This window comes from Podarcis melisellensis, assembly GCF_964234715.1.
Source record: "Podarcis melisellensis genome assembly, contig: HAP1_SCAFFOLD_248, whole genome shotgun sequence".
NCBI lineage: Eukaryota > Metazoa > Chordata > Lepidosauria > Squamata > Lacertidae > Podarcis > Podarcis melisellensis.
The window spans coordinates 30,087-52,509 of NW_028112959.1; the positions used below are offsets into that span (position 1 = coordinate 30,087).

At 46.9% G+C, this 22,423-nt stretch overlaps 4 protein-coding genes across 6 annotated transcripts in view; 1 reads left to right on the top strand and 3 right to left on the bottom strand.

Annotated features, from left to right (window-relative positions):
* Window positions 1–14,411, bottom strand: part of LOC309362429 (uncharacterized protein) — a 34,800-nt gene extending 20,389 nt beyond the window's left edge. For 2 of the 3 annotated variants that reach the window (XM_081931779.1, XM_081931777.1), the window contains exon 1: window positions 14,199–14,411. The gene's annotated coding sequence lies outside the window, so the exon portion shown is untranslated. Of the gene's footprint in view, window positions 1–13,065; window positions 13,239–14,198 lie in introns of all 3 variants that reach the window. The other variant, XM_081931778.1, reaches the window with a different exon arrangement.
* Window positions 1–22,423, bottom strand: part of LOC309362432 (uncharacterized protein) — a gene marked incomplete at its 3' end in the record, with an annotated part of 79,718 nt that overhangs the window by 30,076 nt on the left and 27,219 nt on the right. The window lies entirely within an intron of this gene.
* The window catches only part of LOC309362428 (uncharacterized protein), a 62,301-nt gene that overhangs the window by 12,828 nt on the left and 27,050 nt on the right, over window positions 1–22,423 (bottom strand). The window lies entirely within an intron of this gene.
* On the top strand, window positions 15,825–22,341 carry LOC309362431 (uncharacterized protein). The gene is made up of 6 exons (XM_081931781.1): window positions 15,825–15,971; window positions 18,191–18,621; window positions 18,810–18,891; window positions 19,136–19,215; window positions 19,905–20,031; window positions 21,222–22,341. The coding sequence occupies exons 2-6, from the start codon at window positions 18,208–18,210 to the stop codon at window positions 22,172–22,174; spliced, it is 1,656 nt and encodes a 551-aa protein (XP_081787907.1). The 5' UTR covers window positions 15,825–15,971; window positions 18,191–18,207; the 3' UTR covers window positions 22,175–22,341.

A 22,423-nucleotide genomic window follows, 5' to 3' on the forward strand; every position in this document is an offset into this window, starting at 1 on the left:
CCATATTAAGCAAGCTGCTTCATAATAAAGAATCATGTTTGGCAAGGAAAAGCCGCCTCTTTCTTTTTTGTCCACTAAGATCTTCATTTTTATTCTTGGTCTCTTTCCCTGCCATCAGTATCTTTTTGGGGGATTAGGGTTATATAGGCTTCTTTCCACGTATTTGGGATTTTGCCTTTTTTCAAGATATTGTTCATAACCTCACATAATCCTGGTGTTATTTGATCACATAATATTTTGTAGTATTTAGCCGATATTCCGTCTGTGCCTGGAGATTTCCCAATCTTCATCTTCTTTATTGCCTTTCTGACTTCTTCTTCTGTGATTAACTGGTTCAGTTGTTCTCTTTCTTCTTTTGTAATTTGTTGTAATTGATGTTTTTGTAGATATTCCCCTATTCTATGATTGTCTTCTTTCTCTTTCTTATATAACTCTATAGTATTTCTGGAAAGCCCTTCTTATCTCTTTGGGATCTTCTATTATCTTTTCTCCCTCTCTTATTTTACATATTAAATTTTGTTTTTCTTGCCTTTAATTGCCATGTCAGATATTTTCCTATTTTGTTAGCAGACTTGAAGTTCTTTTGTCTCATCATTTTAATTCTCCACTCTATTTCCTGATTCACTACCATAGAAAACTGAGTTTGCAACATCTTTATATTTTGTTTTATTTTTTTCATCTTTTGGTTTAATTGTTAGCAGTCTCTCATTCTCCACAAGGTATGCTAAGATTTCCTCTTTTTTCTTTTCTCTCCCCCTTCTTTGATGACTGTTTTATTAAATCAAAAAGCCTCTCATAACGGCTTTGCTTGCATCCCATACTATTTCTATGGGTGTTTCTTTATTTAGGTTCCAGTTAAAATATTCTGTAATTGTTTCTTTCGCTTTATCTATTATCTTCTGATCATTAAAGAGGCTTTCATTCATTCTCCATCTAAATGATGAAGGGTCTTTTCCTCTCACCTCCAAATACACTGGATTATGGTCAGATAGAGTCCGTGGCAGGATTTCTGGTTTAAATGACCTCGGGACTAATTCTTTTGATACCCAGATGTAGTCTAATCTTCCCCAGCTTTGATTTGGACTCGAGAAAAAGGTGGGTTGTTTCATTGTGAGGTTTTAAACTCTCCATATATCTATTAGTCCCGTAGTATCCACCAGGTCAAAAAATGACCTGGGTAGTTTACCCACAGTTGTATCTCTTTTCCTTATGGATCTATCCAAATCTGGGATGATCACACCATTAAGATCTCCCATTAATATCAGATGTTGGTCTAGGAGGTCAAGCAATATGTCTGCTAATTTCAAATAAAAGTCTGCTTTTTTATCGTTAGGAGCATAGACTCCAACTAGGTTTATACTCTCTCCTTGGAAAGTTATTTGTACTATTATCACTCTTCCTTCTTCATCTTTATAGATTAAGTTGGGGTTATATTTTTCTTTTATATAACTCCTATTTTTTATTTTTGTCAGAGGCAATAAAATCTTTCCCCAATCTTTTATTACTTAAAATCCTCTTATGTTTTCTTGCAACATGGGTTTCTTGCAGGCAGATTATATCAAGATTCCCTTTAATCAGCACACGTCCAATTTGATTTCTCTTATTTTTATTATTAAGTCGGTTCACATTCCATGACAATATTTTTAAGGCCATTTTTATTTAATTACCAACCAAAATTAAGTCCTGTTTTAACCTTGGTGTTCTTTGCTGTCTGTTTCTTCCTCCTCCTCCTCCCCCTCGTCCCTCTCCTCCTCCTCCTCCTGCTCTTTTCCCTCTCCTCTCTGTTTCTCCAGTTGTTCTTCCTCTCTTCTTTTCTTTTCCACCTTCCCCAGCTCCTTTTCATATCTTCTGGCAAATTTCTCAAGGTCCTGGGGGTTAAATAGCTTAAATCTCTTATCTTATCATTGGCCACAGTGATCCATGCGACGGTCATCTCCAGGCTTGACTACAGTAATTCGCTGTATGTGGGGCTGCCCTTGAAGCTGTCCCAGAAACTCCAGCGGGTGCAGAATGCTGCAGCGAGGATCCTCATGGGGTCTCCGCCATGGGAGCATATTCACCCAGTGCTTTTCAAACTGCACTGGCTCCCGGTGGAGTACAGGGTCAGATTTAAGGTGCTGCTTTTGCTGCCTTCACGGCCTAGGACCCTCGTACCTATTGGACCGCCTCTCCCGGTATGCCCCTCGGAGAGCCTCAAGGTCCATAAATAGCAACACCCTAGGGTCCCGGGCCCTAAGGAAGTTATATTAGCTTCAACCAGAGCCAGGGCCTTTTCAACTCTGGCTCCGGCCTGGTGGAATGCTCTGCCTCATGAGACCAGGGCCCTGCAGGATCTGTATTTCTTTCCGCAGGGCCTGTAAGACAGAGTGGTTCCGCCTGGCCTTTGGCTTGGAGCCAATTTGATTCCCTCCCTCTCTTTCTTTTTTCTTTTCCTTCTCCTCCTGTGATGAGGCTACATTTTAATATTTTAATGTTTCAATATTTTAATGTTGTATTTTAATTTTGTTTTTAAGTTGTAATCATTCAACTTGTTTTTATTATTGCTTGTAAGTCGCTCTGAGCCCGGCCTTGGCTGGGAAGGGCGGGGTATAAATAATAATAATAATAATAATAATAATAATAATAATAATAATAATAATAATAAAATGAGATCCCCTCCGGGAATTCCCACCTGTATTGAATTCCTTTTTTTTTTACTGACCCACTAGTTGTTTATAGATGTCTCTATGTCAAAGAAATCTGGCTGGAACCTCCTTGAACACAATAATTGTCTTCCCATCAATGCATAAGTTTTTATTATAATTTAATCTCAATATCTCATTCCTCATGTCCATAGAGTTGAACATAACCAGTACATCCCCCAGGCAATTTCTTCCCTCTCGCTCTGGCAGATTTTACCTTTATTCAAAATGCATTTGCTGTTGTATAGCCTATCTCCTCTTTCCTCATGCCCAGCCAGTTTGCTGATTCTTTAATTAATTTAGCTCTTATATTTTAGTTTATCCCCTCAGGAATACCTCTGAATTTCAAATTCAACTGTTTCTGCCTCATTTCTAGCACTGACATATTATCCAGTAGTTCTTCTTGTGTTTTACTTATGTCCTTTATTTCTCCTCTGATCCTATCTGTCTCCTTTTTACTTTCCTTTAGATCTTTCTGAGCCCTTTTCATTGACTCTTCTAACACTTTAGATCTTACCATTAAGTTCTTTACTTTACCTGTCAGTTCTCCCACCACCCCCTCCAGTTTCTTATCTAATGTATCCTGAACTTCTAACAATTTTTTCTCAATATATTGTTCATTTTGTTTAAACTCCTTTCTTATTTCAACCATCAATGCATCATAGTCCTTTTATCTCTTTCCCATTCTTGCCATTCTCCTGTCTAGATGGTCTTCTTTCTCCTGGTGTTCCCACTACTTTCTTCATTCTGTCACAATTGCTTAATCAGATATTTATTTACTAATGTTATTCTAATTTCCACCCCTAGGGATCACAAGTTAACATATATTGTTTTTCAAATTTCCCAATTGCAGTTCCCCTCTCTCCCCACACAGTGGCAGCAGTTCCCGTAAATTCAATAAAAATCCTTCCTTAAGTAAAGTTACTTTCCGTTTCTTTGTCCTTCAAATGGAATTTCCCCTTTCACGTGGCTGGAGGACCAGATGGGGAGACTGCCATAGAGTTTCAGGAAGAAAGGCACAAAAAGTAAAGAAGGGAATGAAACCTCCAAAACACCGAGAGAGCAGAAAGGGAGGGAGGGAGAGCAGATAAAAAGAGAGAAGGGGGAAAAAATAAGGGTGGGGGAAGGGGATACACGAGGGGCGATAGAGTAAGGAAAGGGAGGAAAAAAGATCAGGAAAGAAGAAGAGGGGGGAGAGGGGAAAAAACAGGAGTAAGAAGTAAAGATAAAAATAAAAGTCAAAGACTTATTCTTCGTGTTGTACTCCAAATACAAATAGGTAGCCGTGTTGGTCTGCCGTAGTCAAAACAAAATAAAAAAAAAATCCTTCCAGTAGCACCTTAAAGACCAACTAAGTTAGTTCTTGGTATGAGCTTTCGTGTGCATGCATGTATCTGAAGAAGTGTGCATGCACACGAAAGCTCATACCAAGAACTTGTTATTCTAAAGCACCAAAGCTGCAGCAAGCAAAGGCAATAGCAGCCAGGTCTGCTGCTTGTGGCTGGAAAGCCAAACAGGAAGTTTGTGACTGTTGCCATGGGAACAAAGGGGCAGTCCATTCTGTACTGAGCACCGGATGTTAGCTCAGTGGGTTTGTCATATGACCTGTACAGGATGTACATGGGTGGAGTTTTGAGTTTCTCTCTGTTTGTTGAAGAGAGCAGACATCTTTACTGTATGACTGCTAAAAGACACAAATAAAGACATGTAGATACGTTTACTGTCTGTGTCTGATTCCCCCCCCTGGGGATATGCAGGGAACAGGGAGGAGGAGAAGCAGTTGGTGTGTTTTTCTCACAGCCTGAGGAAAATCGCCGGAACGGACCTCGTGTATGTTTTTTTCCTGCCGGGAGTCGCCGGAGGGAGGTCTAAGGAATTCAGCCGGTGCCTGAACAGATAGGCACATACCTCTGACCGGGCTTGAATTCTAACAGTGGTAGCAGACGCCGGTTGCTGTTTTCATCGACCTCTGCATCAAGAAGTGGCCTCCATGGAAGCCTGAGATGAGAAAGCTGATCCTCTGCAGCCAGAAGCTGACCAGAAGGAAAGACAGCCAAAGCAACGGAGCCCAGGTATGAGATTTTCGGGCTTAGAAGTGTGAATGCAGATTGATTCATTCTCTGCTTCGAGGGAGAAACGTTTGGGAAAAACAGCTCCGAGAGACAAGAGCTCTGCATTCCAAGCATTCCTGTGGTTTCCTGTTCAAGGGAAGGAATGTTGTTGCTTAGCAACGAAGGCCAGTTTCACGAGAGGGCTGGACACGTCAGTTTTTTGCCTCGGAGAGGCAAAAACAAGGTATTGTTATGACTAGGCCCTTCCAAAGGAACTCTTGGAAGAAACATTCCAATGCAGCTAGCGTTCAGTGCTGCCAGGTGGCACAGAGTGTAAACAAGCCAGCTATTGGATTTTAGAGGCTTGTGTTTGAGAGTCAATGCAAGGACTCAAGATGGGTGCAAAGAAGGGAGCTTTGCCTTCTCCGCCCCTTCTGACCAGTGACAATTATGCATCTTGGTCTATTAAGATGAAGGCCCTGCTGCAGAATCAGAGACTGTTTGGGGTGATTGAGAACCCCATTCCAGCAGCACCAACGCGTGCTTGGGAGTCACAGGATGTGAAGGCCAGAACTGCTATAATTCTGTGCGTGTCAGATTCGCAGCTGATCCACATACATGATTTACTGCACGCGAAAGATGTTTGGGACACGCTGCGAAGGACACATCAGAGAGATGCAGGTTCTTCAGCGTTGCTGTATTTTGAGAAGCTGACCAACCTGAGGCTTGCGCCTGATGGAGATGTTCAAGCGCACCTGACGGAAATGAAATTTCTGCGTCAACAGATGTTGGAACGCAATTTCCGTCTGCAGGAGGAAGTGTTTTGCTTCATGGTGATCAACAGTCTGAATCGGACTTACAAAACAGTTGCCAGTCAGCTGGGGTCTCTCCCAGCAGCTGATCTAACGTCGGAGAGAGTCTTTGCCGTCGTGCTGAATGAACATGACAGACTTGCCGCCCTGGAGGTCAAGGCAAGGGGGAGCAAAGAACGGAGTTCTAACGCCCCTACTGCTGTTGCTACTGGAGGAAACGCCGAAGCTTTGAACGTTGTCCGATGTTACAATTGTGACCAGACTGGGCATCTACAGCGGAACTGTAGGAAGCCACGTCAGAACAGAGGAGCTAAGGCGAGCTCCGCAAAGTCTGAGGCGTCAGACAAAGGTCACACCAAGCCAAAGGCAAAGACTGCAAAAGCTTTGATGTCGCTAAAAGCCACACCAGAAGCGGGGAATTTCTTTGTCATCGATACTGGAGCCACAGTTCACATGACAGGACACAGAGGACTATTTTCTACGTTTAAGAAGCAAAGCTTCGCGGTGCAACTAGCCAACGGTCAAGAGCTGGAAGCGACCGGAATTGGGACTGTGTATCTTAAAAGTCTGAACTTGACTATAAACAATGTTTATTTGGTTCCAGAGTTGAAGTACAATCTGCTCAGCGTTTCGCAGATCGCCAAGAAGGGACTAAAACTGTCCTATGATGATCAGAACTGCGAGATCTACAAAGATGGAGAGTTGTATCTTTCTGCCAAAGAGAAAGATGGACTGTATTTGTTGACTTTTGATCAAAGTGATTACATGAAATGTAATTCTTGTGATTCTAACGTGATCTCTTTTGCAGGTGTAGCTGAGAAAAACGCCAAACAGGTCACCTCGAGGGTCAACAAGGCATTTCAGCGGGTGTATGCTGATGTGATTGGTCCTTTAGCACCATCTAGAGGCAATGCAAAGTATTACCTAATATGTGTTGATTCTTTTACAGGTTTTGTCTGGATTTATCTTTTGGAGAGACCGAAAGAAGCCTTAGAAAGGTTTAAAGAGTTTTGTGACAAAGTTAAAAATATGCATGATGCTGACATAGATTGTCTTTGCACAGATGAGAAGCCAATTTTTCTTTTACAGGAGTTCCAGAGGTTCCTGAAGAAGAAAGGGATAAGACACAAAATTGCTAGTTCTGAAGAAGCTTGGAACAAATGTGTTTGTGTTAGGGTGAACAAAGAATTGCAAAAGGGAATGGAAGCGCAATTGCTAAGTTCGCATTTGCCACATGAGTACTGGGCTGAATCGCTAATGTCATATTGTTACACGTGGTTGAGAAAGTTTTCAAAGGGGTTGGGATGTTCTCCTTTTGAGAAACTGTTCCACAGAAAACCTTCTGTTGCCCATTTCAAGGTTTTTGGGTCTCATGTGAGAACAGAAGCTCCAGGTGGAGTAAAGAATGCCAGAGGCATTTTTGTGGGTTATGAAAAGGGTCTCTACAGAGTAATTTTGTCTGAATCTGGTAAAGTGATTCTCACAAAATTTCTAGAGAGTGCTCCTGAACAGGAGAGAGTGATTGTTCACACATTTCCCACTGGTGATGATTCTGATGAAGATGATGATGAGTTTGATCTTATTGAGTTCAGTAGTACTGATGATGACAGCGATAGCTCAGACAGCTCAGTTGTCACAGTCATTGAGAGGAAATCTCAAATAATGACTAGACCCTCAGAAGAGGAGGATGAACCACTGATTAAGCTTAGTACTGGTTCTCCAGAGAGTCCAAAGGCTGAACCGGAAAGCAAACAAGAGCAGCACCTCTTACGTAGGTCTGAGAGAGCAACGAAGGGTGTACCACCCAAGAGGTATTCACAAGAGTTTGCTAACTTATGTGTTGCTGTAGTAAACGACCAAGGTCAAATTGAAGCTGTGTCTGAGTCAGAGACAAAGGCACAACAGAGAGTTGCTAACCAAGGTAATGCAGAAGCACTCATTCCTTGGAAGTCACACAACCAGAGAGGTACATTGGTAAAACCAGTGGCGGGTAGTTCCAAGGGTGGAACTGAAACAACAGGGGAATTTTATAAGTATAACAACTGTTTGTTTTCTTCTCTGGATGACGCTTTGCTCGCAGCACGCATTGATACTTTAGGGGGAGTTTGTTATTCTAAAGCACCAAAGCTGCAGCAAGCAAAGGCAATAGCGGCCAGGTCTGCTGCTTGTGGCTGGAAAGCCAAACAGGAGGTTTGTGACTGTTGCCATGGGAACAAAGGGGCAGTCCATTCTGTACTGAGCACCGGATGTTAGCTCAGTGGGTTTGTCATATGACCTGTACAGGATGTACATGGGTGGAGTTTTGAGTTTCTCTGTTTGTTGAAGAGAGCAGACATCTTTACTGTATGACTGCTAAAAGACACAAATAAAGACATGTAGATACGTTTACTGTCTGTGTCTGATTCCCCCCCCCTGGGGATATGCAGGGAACAGGGAGGAGGAGAAGCAGTTGGTGTGTTTTTCTCACAGCCTGAGGAAAATCGCCGGAACGGACCTCGTGTATGTTTTTTTCCTGCCGGGAGTCGCCGGAGGGAGGTCTAAGGAATTCAGCCAGTGCCTGAACAGATAGGCACATACCTCTGACCGGGCTTGAATTCTAACAGAACTAACTTAGTTGGTCTTTAAGGTGCTACTGGAAGGAACTTTTTTTATTTTGTTCCAAATACAAAGTCTTCTTTTTCCGGTTCCTTATCAGCTTAATCCATAAATTCTCCACTCAAGACCGGTAATCAAGCATTATAAAGCGTACTGTTTATCTCCTCCCCCACATAGAGGGCGAAAAAAGCAAAAGAGAGGCTCAGATAGAACTTACGCAGCTATTCACAGCAATCCCCCAGTCTCTTCTTTCTTCCTCCTGCAAATGTACCAACTGTTACTCCAACATAGACTTCTGCCCAACCTCTTTGCAAACAGCAGGAAAAAAGCAGAGTTCACGGGTGTTCACTGGTGGCCATTTTAAGCTCATTCTCCGACCACTGGCACAGGACGCTTCAACCAAGACGATACAAAGAAGTTTTTCCTCCCCTTCTATGCCTCTCTGTTGTTTCCCCACAAATCGTTACCTCAGAACATAGTAACCAAGGATTTTCTGCGAACCTCACTTGGCAGCTGCTTTCTTACTTTCAGTCCTCTCTCAGTCTTCCGCCAGACGCCATTTTCTCCTTGCCGCTGGGACGTACTCCCTTTTTTCGCCCTCAGCACTCCGAATCTTGTTAATTTTCTTTTTTAAAATCCGCAGATAATAACTGCTTTAGTTTTAGTCCAGATTTGTTTTCTTTGTTTGGAAGCTGGCCGCTTTCAGTCGAAGCTTGAGACTGCACAGCGCGAGGTCTGCTGCCTCCCCTCGGTGCCTGCAGCTCAATCCCGTCCCCAGTTTAGCTGTAAGCCTGTGAAACAGGAGAGAACGCCCAGGCTCTGCCAGGTACTCTGCCCCCCAAGATGCTCCTCTCAGGGTATGGAGTAGCCTTCGTAGCCCCTCTAAAGCCCCCACACTACTCGAGACCCCCCTGAGGGCTGCCTCGCGCTTCTTTCCCTGATCGCAGCTCAACCAGAAGCCCCCATCCACCTCAATCTCTTAATGAATCACCTGCACAGCCCCATTGGCCTCAGGAGGTCCATACGGACGATTATGTGAGACCAAGGTCTATGACTTATCCATTGGTCTGTGGTCTGGGTCAGTCAGAGAATTAGTGACAAGGCTTGGTGCTTGGTGCCAGCTGAATGGGTGCTCAGGGAAGCTCCTGTTCTTGGAGATGGACCTCTGTCTACATGCCTTTATGTGAGACCCAGGTCTACGTCTTTTCTGGGGACTGTGGCCTGGGTCAGTCAGAGAACTAGTGACAAGGCTTGGTGCTTGGGGTCAGCTGAATGGGTTCTCAGGGAAGCTCCTGTTCTTGGAGATGGACCTCTGTTTACATGCCTTGCATTGCACTGAGAGAGCAGGAGAAGCGTAAGGAAAGCAGGTGGCACATGGGAATCCCAGATGAAAACACCCACCCTAATCGTTCTTCTTAATGGTGACGTGCTGCCTGATCACATGCCCTTCTTCTGACGCACGACTATCCTAATCTGGCACTGAAAAACCTGGATATTAAAGGCAAAGAAATAACTGTACTTAGTGGAAACTTCAGCCTTGAATATATGGTATTTATTCATTGATGGTCTGAAGTTGTGTTATCTCTGGAGACAAGAATTTATTCCTCATTTGTCTTAAGTATCATAATTATAGGATGTATTGGGGTGTTAGAGGAGAGGCAGTACCTTTGGTGGGGGAAATGTCATGCACCTTCTTGGGTAATCTATCCACCCTTGGTCCCCACCCTGCACTCAGCTCTCACCTGTGGCTTCCAGAAGCTGTCAGCATGCAACAGGGGCCACGATCCCAGGAACAGTTTCAACTGGCTGGCAAAACCAGGTGTGGATACCTGATGGGTCTCAAATCCTTGGTGAATTAGGGAATTGTGTTGCACGTGAAGAAAGGCCCTGGTGGATGGAGAGGATGAGAAGAACAGTGAATCCCACAGTCAAGAAGGCAGATTCTGCCCATCCTGCAGAGGAAAGTGAAGGGCAGATGGGGCTCATCAACCGGGGAAGGGAGCCCATCAAGAAGGAAAACTCTGGTCCTAAACCTTCACTGCTTCGTGACTTATCTTCAGGAGAAGAAAAGGCTATGGAGGAAAACCTTACACAAATCTTGAGTGGACTCTCTAAGGCGGTTGGATGGTGCCCTGCACACCTCCTTCCAGCAACTCCTGCAGCCAAGCTGGTGCCTAACGTACTGCTCTGCTGAGAAGGGGGTCTTGTTGTCTAGGCAGCCCAGGACCCCCAAACACACTGCCCAGGCAGTGCTGCTAACACAGCAGTTTCAGGTGGAGAAATCAACTCAGACCTGTGTATCAAAGTCTCTCCGATGTGGAGCAAGGGAAACAGAAATGCTACTTACATCATACGGAACTGTAAAAGTATTCAAAATATTTGTGGTTTTTTTTTTTTTTAAGAAAAGACCACCATGTATCAGGGTGGCCCCTTGAAAACTTATAAAAGTCTTGTGCCTGGAGCTTTTGGGGGTGCAGGACCAGGAAAGCTTCTGCAACCATTAACCTTCCAATTGGGATTCAGGCCTCATCATGGAACTCACACTGCCCTGGTTGCTGTGATTGATGATCTCCAATGGGCTAGAGACAGAGGAGGAAGCTGTTTCCTGGTTTTGCTGGATCTCTCAGCGGCTTTGGAGACCTTTGGCCATGGTATCCTTCTGGACCCTCTAGGGGAGCTGGGGGCACTGCTGTACAGTGGTTCCCCTCCTTCCTCCTGGGCCATGTCGAGAAAGTGGTGTTGGGGGATGAGTGTTCTGACACCTGGGTGCTCACTTGTGGGGTGCCTCAAGACTCCATCCTCTCTCCCATGCTTTTTAAGATTTATACAACACTGCTGGGAGAGATCATCAGGGGTTTTGGGCTGGGTGATCACCAGTATGTGGGTGATACCCAGCTCTTCTTTTCATTTAAATCGGAACCAGTGAAGGTGGTGAATGCCCTGTGTTGGTTCCTGGAGGTGGTTTGAGGATGGGTGGCAGCTAACAGATTGAGGTTGAATCCTGACAAGACAGAAGTACAGTCCCTGGTCCTGAATGAGGTAACTGTTGCCCTAAAGGACCAGGGGCACAGCCTGTGGGTCATTTTGGACTCACAGCTGTCCATGGAGGCGCAGGTCAGTTCTGTGTCCAGGGCAGCTGTCTGCCAGCTCCATCTGGTACGCCAGATGAGACCCTCCCTGCCCTCAGACTGTCTCACCAGAGTGGCACATGCTCTGGTTATTTCCAGTTTGGACTACTGTCATGTGTTGTACATGGGGCTACCTTTGAAGGTGACTCAGAAACTGCAACTAATCCAGAATGCGGCAGCTGGACTAGTAACTGGGAGCAGCCGCGGAAACCACATATCACCTGTCCTAAAGGATCTTCCCTGGCTCCCAGCGCATTTCCAAGCACAATTCACACTGTTGGTGCTGACCTTTAAAGTGTCATAGTTGCATTTTTCAGGCAAAGCAAAGTATTGATCTAATGTAGAGAGATCAATCATTCCTGGTCTATTGCTTCAAGAAGGTTCTGGTGCTTTTACTCTGTGTGATTCAAAGCTGGTGTTTTCTCTAGCTGGAACATTTTAGCTGATAAGGGAGTTTCCTTTCTGCTGAGAGCAGGTGGTGGGATCAGTTGTAATGAGATTATGCTGAACCTTCCTTGTTTTTGGGAACCAGAAGAAGCTGGCTTAAACTGGAGTGAGCCAGGCTTGTTATCCAATCCCAAGTTTACTCTGACACTGAATTGTTTATCAATTACAGTATTGAAAGGCGCCTGGTCCCACTTCCTATTCTGCTATTTCTCTACTCTGCTTGTGAGCGTCTTACTTGAGTGCTAGATTCAGGCAGGTAGCCGTATTAGTCTGACGCAGTCGAAATTAATAAAAAAGGAATTTCAGAAATAAACTTGAAAGAGAAGTTGCTGAATTACAACTTATTACTAAACTGAAAACTATGGAGAGACCTGGTCTGAATAGAGATATTGGATTCTTGTCTCATTACACATACTAGAGCTATTTTTGGTCATCTGCATACTATCCCATGCTTTTTCCTGTAGGACTAATTGCAGTCATTAACAGTCGTCAACAGCTTTACCATACCCATCTCCTACTACACTTTTGAGAAAAACCCCACCCCACCCTCACACTATATATAAGGGTCTGGGGATTTCTGTTTCAGTGTATCTGAAGAAGTTTGCATGCACACCAAAGGTTATAACCAGGACAATCTTAGTTGGTCTCTAAGGAGCTACTGGACAATTCTTTTTATTTACTTGAGTGCTGTTTTGGCATGCCAAGTTAGGTTTTTATTTAAGTTAGGTTTTGCTATGTTTTGGATCCTGTTATGCTATTTTGTATTCAGTATTAAATTTATTTGCTGAATAATTTTTTTGCTGCCTCTGAGGGTTTTTTCCTACTCTGCTAAATATACGTCAAACTTGCTCTGGAGGTCATTATGGAGGAGCAAGATCTGTGAGCTGAAGTCTTCAACAGCCTCGACCCTGTAGACCTGAAGGAGCGTCTCCACTCCTATGGCTCAGTCTGGACACTGAGGTCCTCTTCTGAGGGTCTTCTGCTGGTTCCTTCCCTGCGAGAAGCGAAGTTACAGGGAAGCAGGCAGAGGGCAAGGAAATGGGCAACTACCTGACATTTGGAAGACAGCTGAAGGCAACCCTGTATCGGGAGGATTTTAATGTTTAATGTTTTACTCTCTTTTATATGTGCTGTAACCTGCCCAGAGGGGCTGCAGAAACCCGACCAGATGGGCAGGATATAAATAGTATAATCATTCTTATCATCTTGTGATTTTTTTGTAGTTATTTTGGAATTCGTACTGCAATATCAGCTCACAAAATGTTATGGGTGGAGAAAATCACAAGCTCTCATCAAACTCTCATTCACACACAGTCTGTCAATTTTGGGGGGGGGGGGTCACACACCTCACCTGTGCTAATACTGGCAGTCTTTGGCCTGCACAGGCACACCCGGTGTGTAGAGCCTTCAGTCACAGGCACTGTCTATCAAGAAAATGGGTCCTTTGACTGGGAAGATTCATGCAGTCGCTGTCATCGGATGCTGAAGGATTGTAACTCAGCTTGTCCGTCACTCTGACATTGCCTAAAAAGAATAAAAGGAACAGAAATGCTTTTGAGGTGCAACTTCTATATCAATCATGAGAGCCATGGACTCTGCACTCCTGTTTCTGATGACAGGTGTACATTATCCTCATACACAGTGGAAAAGACAATAAAGATGGAAGCCTGAGAGAAAGGAAAAGGTTTCTGGCTGCTTCCTGGGTGGGATTGCGGAAACCAAGAGCCGCTTCTGAGAAGGCCTCTCCCCTCCCCTTTTCCTCTCGGGATTTCCTCTCCTCTCCAGGGGACCAATGGCTGGACTGGGCAGAATCACTGCGTCTGGACAGGGCAGGGGCTCATGGGGTGGGAAGAGGATGAAGCTTGCAGGAAGGGGTGGGGGGACCGGACCCCCCAGTTTCCAGGGATCCCTCTGGTTGCCTGAAGGGATGGCTGATTCTTGGGTGGGAGGGAGAAGCCAAGGCGGCCCCTCCGGAGATCCCCAGCGGGCGCCACCATGGAGAAGTCTCCCCAAAGACTGGTTTCCTATCTCTCCCTCCCCCATTGCTGCCCTTCCCTGCCCCAGGGATGCTCCCCCTCCCCACTTCATCGATTCTCTCCCTCTGTCCCAGAGTCTCCCCTGCACCCAGAGGCCCCCACCCCTTGGCGCGACTCATCCCTAGCCCATTTCTCCGTCCAGAGGGGCCCCCTTAGACGAGCAGGGGAGGGACAGGGGGGTCTCTATCCAAGCGTCCCTCACTCCCATTAACCCTTTCATGGCCCACCTCTCTCCGCGCGGAACCCACAGCGCCCTAGGGATGCCTGCGCGGGGGAAATGGGGCGAGGGCGCTTCGCTGGGATCCCCTGGGTGGCCGGTGCATGGCCGCCCCTGCCAAGGCACCCAAAGGGCCAAGGAAAGCCCCCTTCGCAGCACGCGCGCAGGGGTCCAGGCCCCTGGCGGGGGTCTCTGAATCCTTTTCTCCCCTCTCCTCCGCGACCCCTTTACCTCTTTGTCCTCGCTCACGATTCTTCTTTTCTTTCCCGCAACATCCACGGGGGGGGGATTTACCTGCCGCCCCTCCTCCCTTTTCCGAAAGCGCCCCCCCCCCAGCTAAGGCTCAAAACAGCAATCCGGCGTAGAAGCTCCACTTGCGGAAGAAGCAGGCAGTTTGGGAGGGGGGCTCTCTCCGCTCATTCCGGAAACAGAAGCAGGATTGGAGGAGGAGCAGAAGGAAGAGGTGCGACATACGGGGGGGGGGGTGAGTTGAGGGTTGTGGGGGCGGGGTGAGAGGAGGATGTACGGAGAGGGGAGGAATTGAGGGGGGCGAAGAAGAGGAAGGTTTCCCCCCTCCCTTCTTCCTTCTGGGGATGAGGAGAGCGGGGAAGGGGCTGATCCCGGCAATCCAACTGCAAAACGGGGTCCCCCCCCCACAATGTTTACATTGCAAAATCCTTCCCTCCCGCCCCCCACGCCATGATCTTAGATCCATTCAATGTTTTTGGTATTGGTGCACATTGAGCAGCGGGTTGGACTCTGTGACTCCTGTCTAAGGGGGAAAAAAGTGGCTTTGCTTTTTGCACACAAAGCCCCGACACCCAGGTAAAATTCTTCCCTTGTATCTCCGTCAGAGGTAACACAAGGAGGCCAGGAGTGAAGCAGCCCAGAACTAAAGCGCGTTGCAATTTCTACACCCTCAGTCGCACCCCCCCGTCACAGAGAGAGCACCCCAAAAACATCCCCGGTTGCGCCACAAAGTGAGTTGTACCTGGAAATCAGATCAGGCTCCATGTTTTGGCAACATGACAAGTCTGTCTGTCAACCGGGATGCCTGGGGATTCCTGCTCCCTGCCTTTTCCTGGCCAGCCTGAGAGATCATTGGAAAGGGCGGATTACTTGACTCCAGAATCCATAATCGAAGACCTGTTTCATTCAGGCTTACAGATCTGCTCTTTGGACCAGTCTGCTTGGATCATGGGGATCACCATTGGATCATCCATGATGTCATACCCATCTCACGTGGGGGGGGGGCTCAGGAAGAATCTCCTGCCACGTGACTGGGGGAGTCTGGAGGCTGACTGGGGTCAGACAGGGCTGCAGTTTTGCTCTCCGTACTATTTCAGCTCAGCTTTACTGGCAGAAGTTACATCTCATCAAGAAATGGGTGGATTCATTGAGGAAACGGGGCTAAGCGAAAGCATCCGTTGCAAAGAGGCAAACGTGTATACTTTGTTACCATCCAATGAGTTGTGTTGCAAAGGCCATTTGCAGAAAGGCTCCTATTGTATCGCCTGCGGCTACATGCCGGAGTTTTGGTCTTTTTGCGGAAATGTTTTCCTCTGGCTGAGACCATTTAGGGCTTTCAAGGTCAGGAGCAACACTTTGAACAGTGCTCGGAAACGGACTGGGAGCCAGTGAAGATTTCTTAGGACCCGTGTTCAGGCGCCAGCTGTTAGGGGGCCTTTCAGCTGCTGTCCAAAAGTGAAAGTATCCCTTTCCGGAAGTAATCCATAAACCTCTCCTCCTCCGCCTTCTCGGGATGCCATTGGTGCGCGATGCTCCGGCTCTCGGGAGAGGGAGAGGCGTGAGTTGGGTGCGCTCAGCTTGCCAAGGGTTAAACGGAAACGAGCTAGATTCCTAGAGAGGAAAGTAAGACGGGGGGGGGGCAGGGTCCTCCAGAGCGAAAGCCCAACCCCTCCCTTTCCTGCAAGAAGTCGGGCGTGTGGGGGTCCCGTTGGTTCTGCTCTGCAGAGGCTGTTTGGGGGCGCCTGCTGGGATCCGGTGAGTCTCCTCTCTCCCAGGATAGGGCCCATGGGGAGAGCGGGGGTCCCAGCGCTGCATGGCGAGAGGGGGGGGGCAAGTCAGGGCGCGGAGGGTCGCAGGAGGGCGGCAGCTCTGCTCTTCCTTTGCATGGATGCGCTGCTGGCCCCTTGGATCCAGGAGCGGGGAAATGCATGCAGAGAAAGCCCATTTGGATGTATGGATCAGTCCCCTTGTATAACAGAGGTTGTCCGCGGATGGAAACATCCGGACATGAAATATACCCTGGTCCCTAAAACCTCACCTGTGCAAGCAGAAGGAAGGGAGGGAGGGAGGGAGGGAGGAAGGAAGGTAAGAGAAAGCGCTTCCTCTTGCAGGGCAGAGTAAAACCTGTGGAACTCCCTCCCACAAGAGCCACGGAGGCCACCAATCAAGGTCGCATTAAAAGAGGAGGAGACCAATCCGTGGAGGAGGAGGAGGAGAGGGCGATGGGGGGGGGGGTTCCTCTGTTCTATGGCGCAGCCCTATGGCCTGATCCTGCAGGGCTCATTTTCTGCTCCAGTGCTTAGTTCCTCCAGATGCAAGTCTGTTCTCTGAGATTGCCTGGGGTTGAGCTAGATGATCCTTGGGGTGCCATCCACTTCTATAGTTCTATGAAAGCACCACTGGAGGTCTCACAAGCCAAGGCATTCAGAGCAGGAGAGGTCCTGCTGGAATGGAAACAACCAATGCAACTGTTTTAAAACAGGAATCCAATGTGTTTGTTGTGGGGGGACTCAGTGGGGAGGGGCAGAGCCATGGATGCCACCTTGATCTCCTTGGACAAGGAGGTGGGAGAGAAATGCCATTCATAAAGAGAGGCAGCCCAGCCAATCATCTGGCCGCTGCATTTTGGGCCAGTTCCCGAGTCACCTTCAAGGCAGTTCCATACAGAGAGCGTTGCAACCATCCCATCTGGTGCAGAGCAGGGAGAACCAGGACCATGTCCTCTCTGTCCCGAAAGGTCTGTGGGGTGGGGAACTAGCCTGAGCTGGACATGGGCCTCAAGAGACCATGATGGACCCAGGAGTGCCCTCAAGTATTCATGACTGGGGAGGGGGAGCATTAAGCAATTTAACATCATCATGGTTATTGTTAGTTCCTTGCCAATCACCTGAATTTCCACGAGCAGATTATAAAATTTAAAAAACAGCAATAAGAACAGTTGAAAACACATTACACACATAGAAAGGCGAGTCCCACTCTATTTGCTTTTGAGTGTTGTCCTTTGACCCCACCCACATGTCATTTGGCCCTCAGGAGTTAGCTAGATAAGGGAATAAATGTGCTCTGAATGGGGTTGGGCAGAAGACAACTCTTGAGGAACCCTGAGTTAGGACCCCCACTATAACCCAATGCTCAGATAACACTCAGTACAAATGACTCACTTGTCAATCACAGTCCTGACTTCATTCCTTGACTGAAAACGCTGAAAGACAGGAGCAACCAGTCTGATTCATCTCTCAGAAAGACCAACAGTTCCCTGCACATTTTGCATGGTCACTTTCCCTGTAAGAGGGCTGGAGACTTAACATATTTTTCTCTCCATAAGACACAGTTTTTCCCTCCTAAAAAAGGGGAAATGTGTGTGCGTCTTATGGAGCGAATGCAGGCAGGAAACGCCCTCAAGAGTCACACACACGCTCCGCGCGGCTCTTTCGTGCTCTTCCCCCAGGAGGGAGTGACACAGCCAGTCAGTTCTTTCTCCCTTCTCGCAGGAGCCGTGCCCCCCTTAAAGAGCGTGCGACTCTTGGTGGCTTTTGTGGGAGGTGGGGGAAGGGACAGAGGGACAGTGGGGAAAAGCCTGCAAGCGCCACACACACGCTCCACGCGGCTCGTGAAAGGGAGAGCTGAGCAGAGCCTGGGATGCATACAGGCTCTGCTCAGAGCTCCCTTTAAAAATATTTTTTCTTGCATCCCCTTCTAAAAACTAGGTGCGCCTTATGCTCAGGTGCATTTTATGGAGCGAAAAATACGTTTTCCTTCTCCTTTCTAAAGAAACCTCAAGAGTCTGGGTTGTGGTGCAGTCCAGAGCTGGCTCTTCCAAGACTCATACATACTTCCTCACGGAATATTTTTCTCTTCCAGGCAATAGGTCAGTTTTGTAACAGAACGATGTATTTGCTTTGTGGAATTTGCAAGGACCTGTAATTCACACAGACAGAACTTGGCAGAAGATCAAGGGATTTTCTCTCTTGGAGGCTTCCTGAGAGCACAGATGGATGAGGAAAACTCAGCTGGCCCTGAAGCAGGAAGAGGTCATGCCATCAGAACTGGGAACAGTGGGGGATTCTGGGGAGAAACTGTGCAGAAGATCCTGGGTGAGGAGGACACTCTTTGCTCAGAGGTGCAGAGCCAGCAGTTCAGGCAGTTCTGCTTCCAGGAGGCCAAAGGACCCCGAGAGGTTTGCAGCCGACTCTACCACCTTTACCATCAATGGCTGAAGCCAGAAAGGCACACGAAAGCTGAGATGCTGGACCTGGTGATCTTGGAGCAATTCCTGGCTGTCCTTCCACCGGAGATGGAGAGCTGGGTGAGGGAATGCGGAGCAGAGACCAGTTCCCAGGCAGTGGCCCTGGCCGAAGGTTTCCTCCTGAGTCAGGCGGAGGAGAGGAAGCAGGCAGAGCAGCAGGTGAGAGAGACTTTCCTCTGGATACTCCAAAGGGGCTCCGAACATGAGTGAAGGGATCTGAAAACTCTACATCCCTTTTTGGAAAGCAGCCATTGAATGCTATCAGATTGCCCTTCAGTTTTTGCCTCTGTCTTCCTTTTCTAACTCTTCTTCATATTCTCTGTTTTGAATCTTTGTTGCTATTTCAGAGACAGGATCTGTTTGCAGAAATGGGCCCAGATTCCTCTGAGACCAAAAGGACTACGCTGGACACCAGAGAGGGGCTGCTGGGTAACGAAGGAGTCCGTTCTCTGTTTGGTCCCTTTCTGTGGATATCAAAACAAATCCATGGGTTTTTGTCATCTTTTTTTTTGGGGGGGGAGACACTTGGGGCCAAGAGCACCAAGGAGGGAGATGTATTTTTTAACCCAACTAAATTATGAAATGGGTCCAAATGTCCAGATGCACTCAGAAGGTGAGACTTTTTGGAGAGCAGCTGCACTCCTGGCTTCCCACTTACCTCTGTCTCTTGTAGGTGACCAGATGATGCCAGCAAGACCTCCTCTTCCATCTATTCCTGGTGGGGAAGAAGCAACGGCTGTGGAAGCAGCTCAGGTAGAGGGAGGGAGCCCTGTGGGGAAGGGGGCTGAGGGGTGGGGCAGCCAGGGTGCCTCTGGCCCCCAAGGAATCTCTCTCCTCCTCTTGGCTTCTGTCCAAGCTTCTCTGAAGGCATCTTTGTCAAGGGCAGCTTGGACAGAAGCCAAGAAGCTGGGAATGCGTTTGGAAAAGCATAATGTGCTGAGAATAAGGAACAGCCACCTTGCCTTAACTCACCTTCTGAAGGTCAGTAAGATAATTCATAAGTCATTGTCGTTTTATTTCTAGAGTTATCATTGAATGTTAAAATAGACTTCTAAGCAGTTCAAAAAGCCTAAAAAACAGTTCCCAGGATTCACCCTCCATTCCCCCAGTGGACTAAAGTTGTCTTTAGGGCATCAGAAGTGTCTCCCCCCCCCCAAGAACAGGACATGGGGAGCAGAGAGGGGATCCTTCCATCTGGCACAGACAGAAGGATTTTCAGAACACAATGAATTCCTTCCATTTACACAAAGATTAATGTCCATCACTAAATCACACAAGAAAAGAATTTCACTAAGACATTAAAAGCAGCACCCACAATTAAAACGTGCAGCAGGACGATCCCATTGAAAGAAAACACAATTTAAAGAGCAGAAAGAAACAGAGCAATGTGTAGCAGATAATCTTTATGCTCTCTAAAGAGGACCTTTTCCTTTCTCTCTTAGGGTCCAGTGTGCTTTGAAGATGTCGCTGTTCATTTCACAGATGAGGAATGGGCGTTGCTGGATCCTGACCAGAGAGCTCTGCATAAGGAAGTCATGGAGGAGAATCATGGGATCATGGCCTCTCTCAGTAAGGCTCCCTTTTGGATCCCAATCTCTCTTTGGAAATTCCATGCATCTCTCTCTGTGATAAGGCTCCCTGGTTTCGATGGAAGTCAACAGGGCCATTTGCAGCACCTGGGATTATATTACCCCCTAAACTCACCTTAAATGGAGGTCTATTGACTGTTTTGACCTTGGACATGATGAAGTCAGCATAGACCTTGCTGAGAATGGAATGGGAACATGCTAGGAATTTGAGGTTAGGAAAGCACATCTTTGTTTGACACTGTCCTGCCTTGCATTGCCCAAAATCTTCCTGACACAGAGCTTGTGGAAGGCATTGGGGGTTGTTTCTTATGGTTGTAATTGCCCACAATTCACTTCACAAAGCAGCTTGCTCAACACACAATCCTGATAGACCTTCATCAACGAAGAGGCTGTTGGTTTCTTAGGTAGACAAAATCATCCACCACCTCCAGTGTCTGAAACTCGCATGGTTCTAGACACATTTCGCAACAGGGAATGTCATAGACACAAGCAGTTTCTGAGCTCTGCTCGCAGAACCTAGGATTTCAGATTAGAACTGCAGAGTGGAAGGAAAGGAGGACCTTTACCTGCCTCCCCACTTCCAGCTACTCTCTAAAGACTGAAGGAGAGACCTTCTTAAAAACTCAGAGGGGTGGGCAGGGGAAGGACTAGACCATGTGAAAAATGAACATATTATTTCAGCTGCTGTTCATTCCTTTTCAGCTTTGTATTTTTGTCATAGGAGAGTGCATATGGACATTCCATTTTTGAGCCCATAACCTAGGTTTAAGGTCCTCTTTATGTCCTAGCTGTCCTATCTCTGTTTCTAACACTGCTCACCTCTAGTGTGTGGTCAGCAATGTTGATACATGGAATTCTTTCTCTATCACAAGGGTTGGTGATCGATACTCAATACAGTGGCACTCCATTTCTTCTGGCAGCTCTAATCCATTTCTTTCTTTATTGCAGGTGGTGATGATTCAGAAATAGAGAGAGAGGATGCCCATGACAGAATTCACACAGCGGAGAAGCCATTGCCACTCTTGGAGTGTGGAGAGAGCTTCAGTCACAGTTCCCATTTGACTACCCACCAAAGAAATGCTATTGAGAAGAAACCCTCTCAGTTCTCTGAATGGGGAAAAACTTTCTGTTGGAATGAAAGACTCACTTCACAGAAAATAATTCACACAGGGGAGGACCCAATGAAATACTTGGAATGTGGAAAGAGCTTCAGTACGAGTGCACATTTCATTTCGCATCAAATAACTCACAGCAGGGAGAAACCCTATCAGGGCTTGGATTGTAGGCAAAGCTTTAATACAAGCACAACCTTCCATAAACACCAGAGAATTCACAGGGGGGAGAAGCCATTTCAATGCCGAGAGTGTGGAAAGAGCTTCAGTCAGAGCACCCATCTCACAGCCCATCAAATAATTCATACAGGTGAGAAACCCTATCAGTGCTCGGAATGTGGGAGGAGCTTCAATCACAGGGCAAATCTCACAGCCCATCAAAGAATTCACAGTGGTGAGAAACCCTATCAGTGCTCAGAATGTGGGAAGAGTTTCACTGTGAGCTCTGGTCTCACTTCCCACCAAAGAATTCATACTGGGGAGAAACCCTATCAATGCAAGAATTGTGGAAACCGCTTTAGTCAGAAGGCAAGTCTCATTTCCCATCAAAGAATTCACAGTGGTGAGAAACCCTATCAGTGCTTGGAATGTGGGAAGAGCTTCAGTCGGAAGCAAAATCTCACTTCCCATCAAAGAATTCACAGTGGTGAGAAACCCTATCAGTGCTCGGAATGTGGAAAGAGTTACTGCCACAGAGCCAATCTCACTTCCCACCAAAGAATTCACAGTGCTTGGAACGTGGAAAGAGCTTCTGTAAAAGCGCCCATCTCGCTACCCATCAAAGCATTCATACCGGGGAGAAATCCTATCAATGATTGGATTGTGGAAAGAGTTTCCTCCAGAGAGCCGATCTCACTTCCCACCAAAGAATTCACACAGGGGGGAAACAATATCAGTGTTTGGAATGTGGAAAGACCTTTAGTCACCACGCCAATCTCGTGGCACACCCAAGAATTCACAGTGATGAGAAACCATGTCAGTGCTCCCAACGTGGGAAGAGCTTCACTGTGAGGTCCGGTCTCGCTTCCCACCAAAGAATCCACACAGGGGAGAAACCCTATCAATGCTTGGATTGTGGGAAGAGCTTCAGTCAGAAGCAAAGTCTCCCTCCCATCAAAGAATTCACAGTGGTGAGAAACCATATCAGTGCTTGGAATGCGGAAAGAGCTTTGGTAAGAGGACCAAGCTCATGGCCCATCAAAGAATTCATAGAGAATTCATAAAATCATAGAATTTTAGAGCTGCAGGAGACCCCTGGGT

What these genes read in the sequence shown, in the direction of transcription:
- LOC309362431 (XM_081931781.1), top strand. Translation starts at nt 18,208, where the DNA reads ATGGATGAGGAAAACTCAGCTGGCCCTGAAGCAGGAAGAGGTCATGCC. An exon ending in CACCAGAGAGGGGCTGCTGG is followed by an intron (nt 18,892 to 19,135) that starts GTAACGAAGGAG and finishes TGTCTCTTGTAG; the next exon opens with GTGACCAGATGATGCCAGCA. An exon ending in CGGCTGTGGAAGCAGCTCAG is followed by an intron (nt 19,216 to 19,904) that starts GTAGAGGGAGGG and finishes TTTCTCTCTTAG; the next exon opens with GGTCCAGTGTGCTTTGAAGA.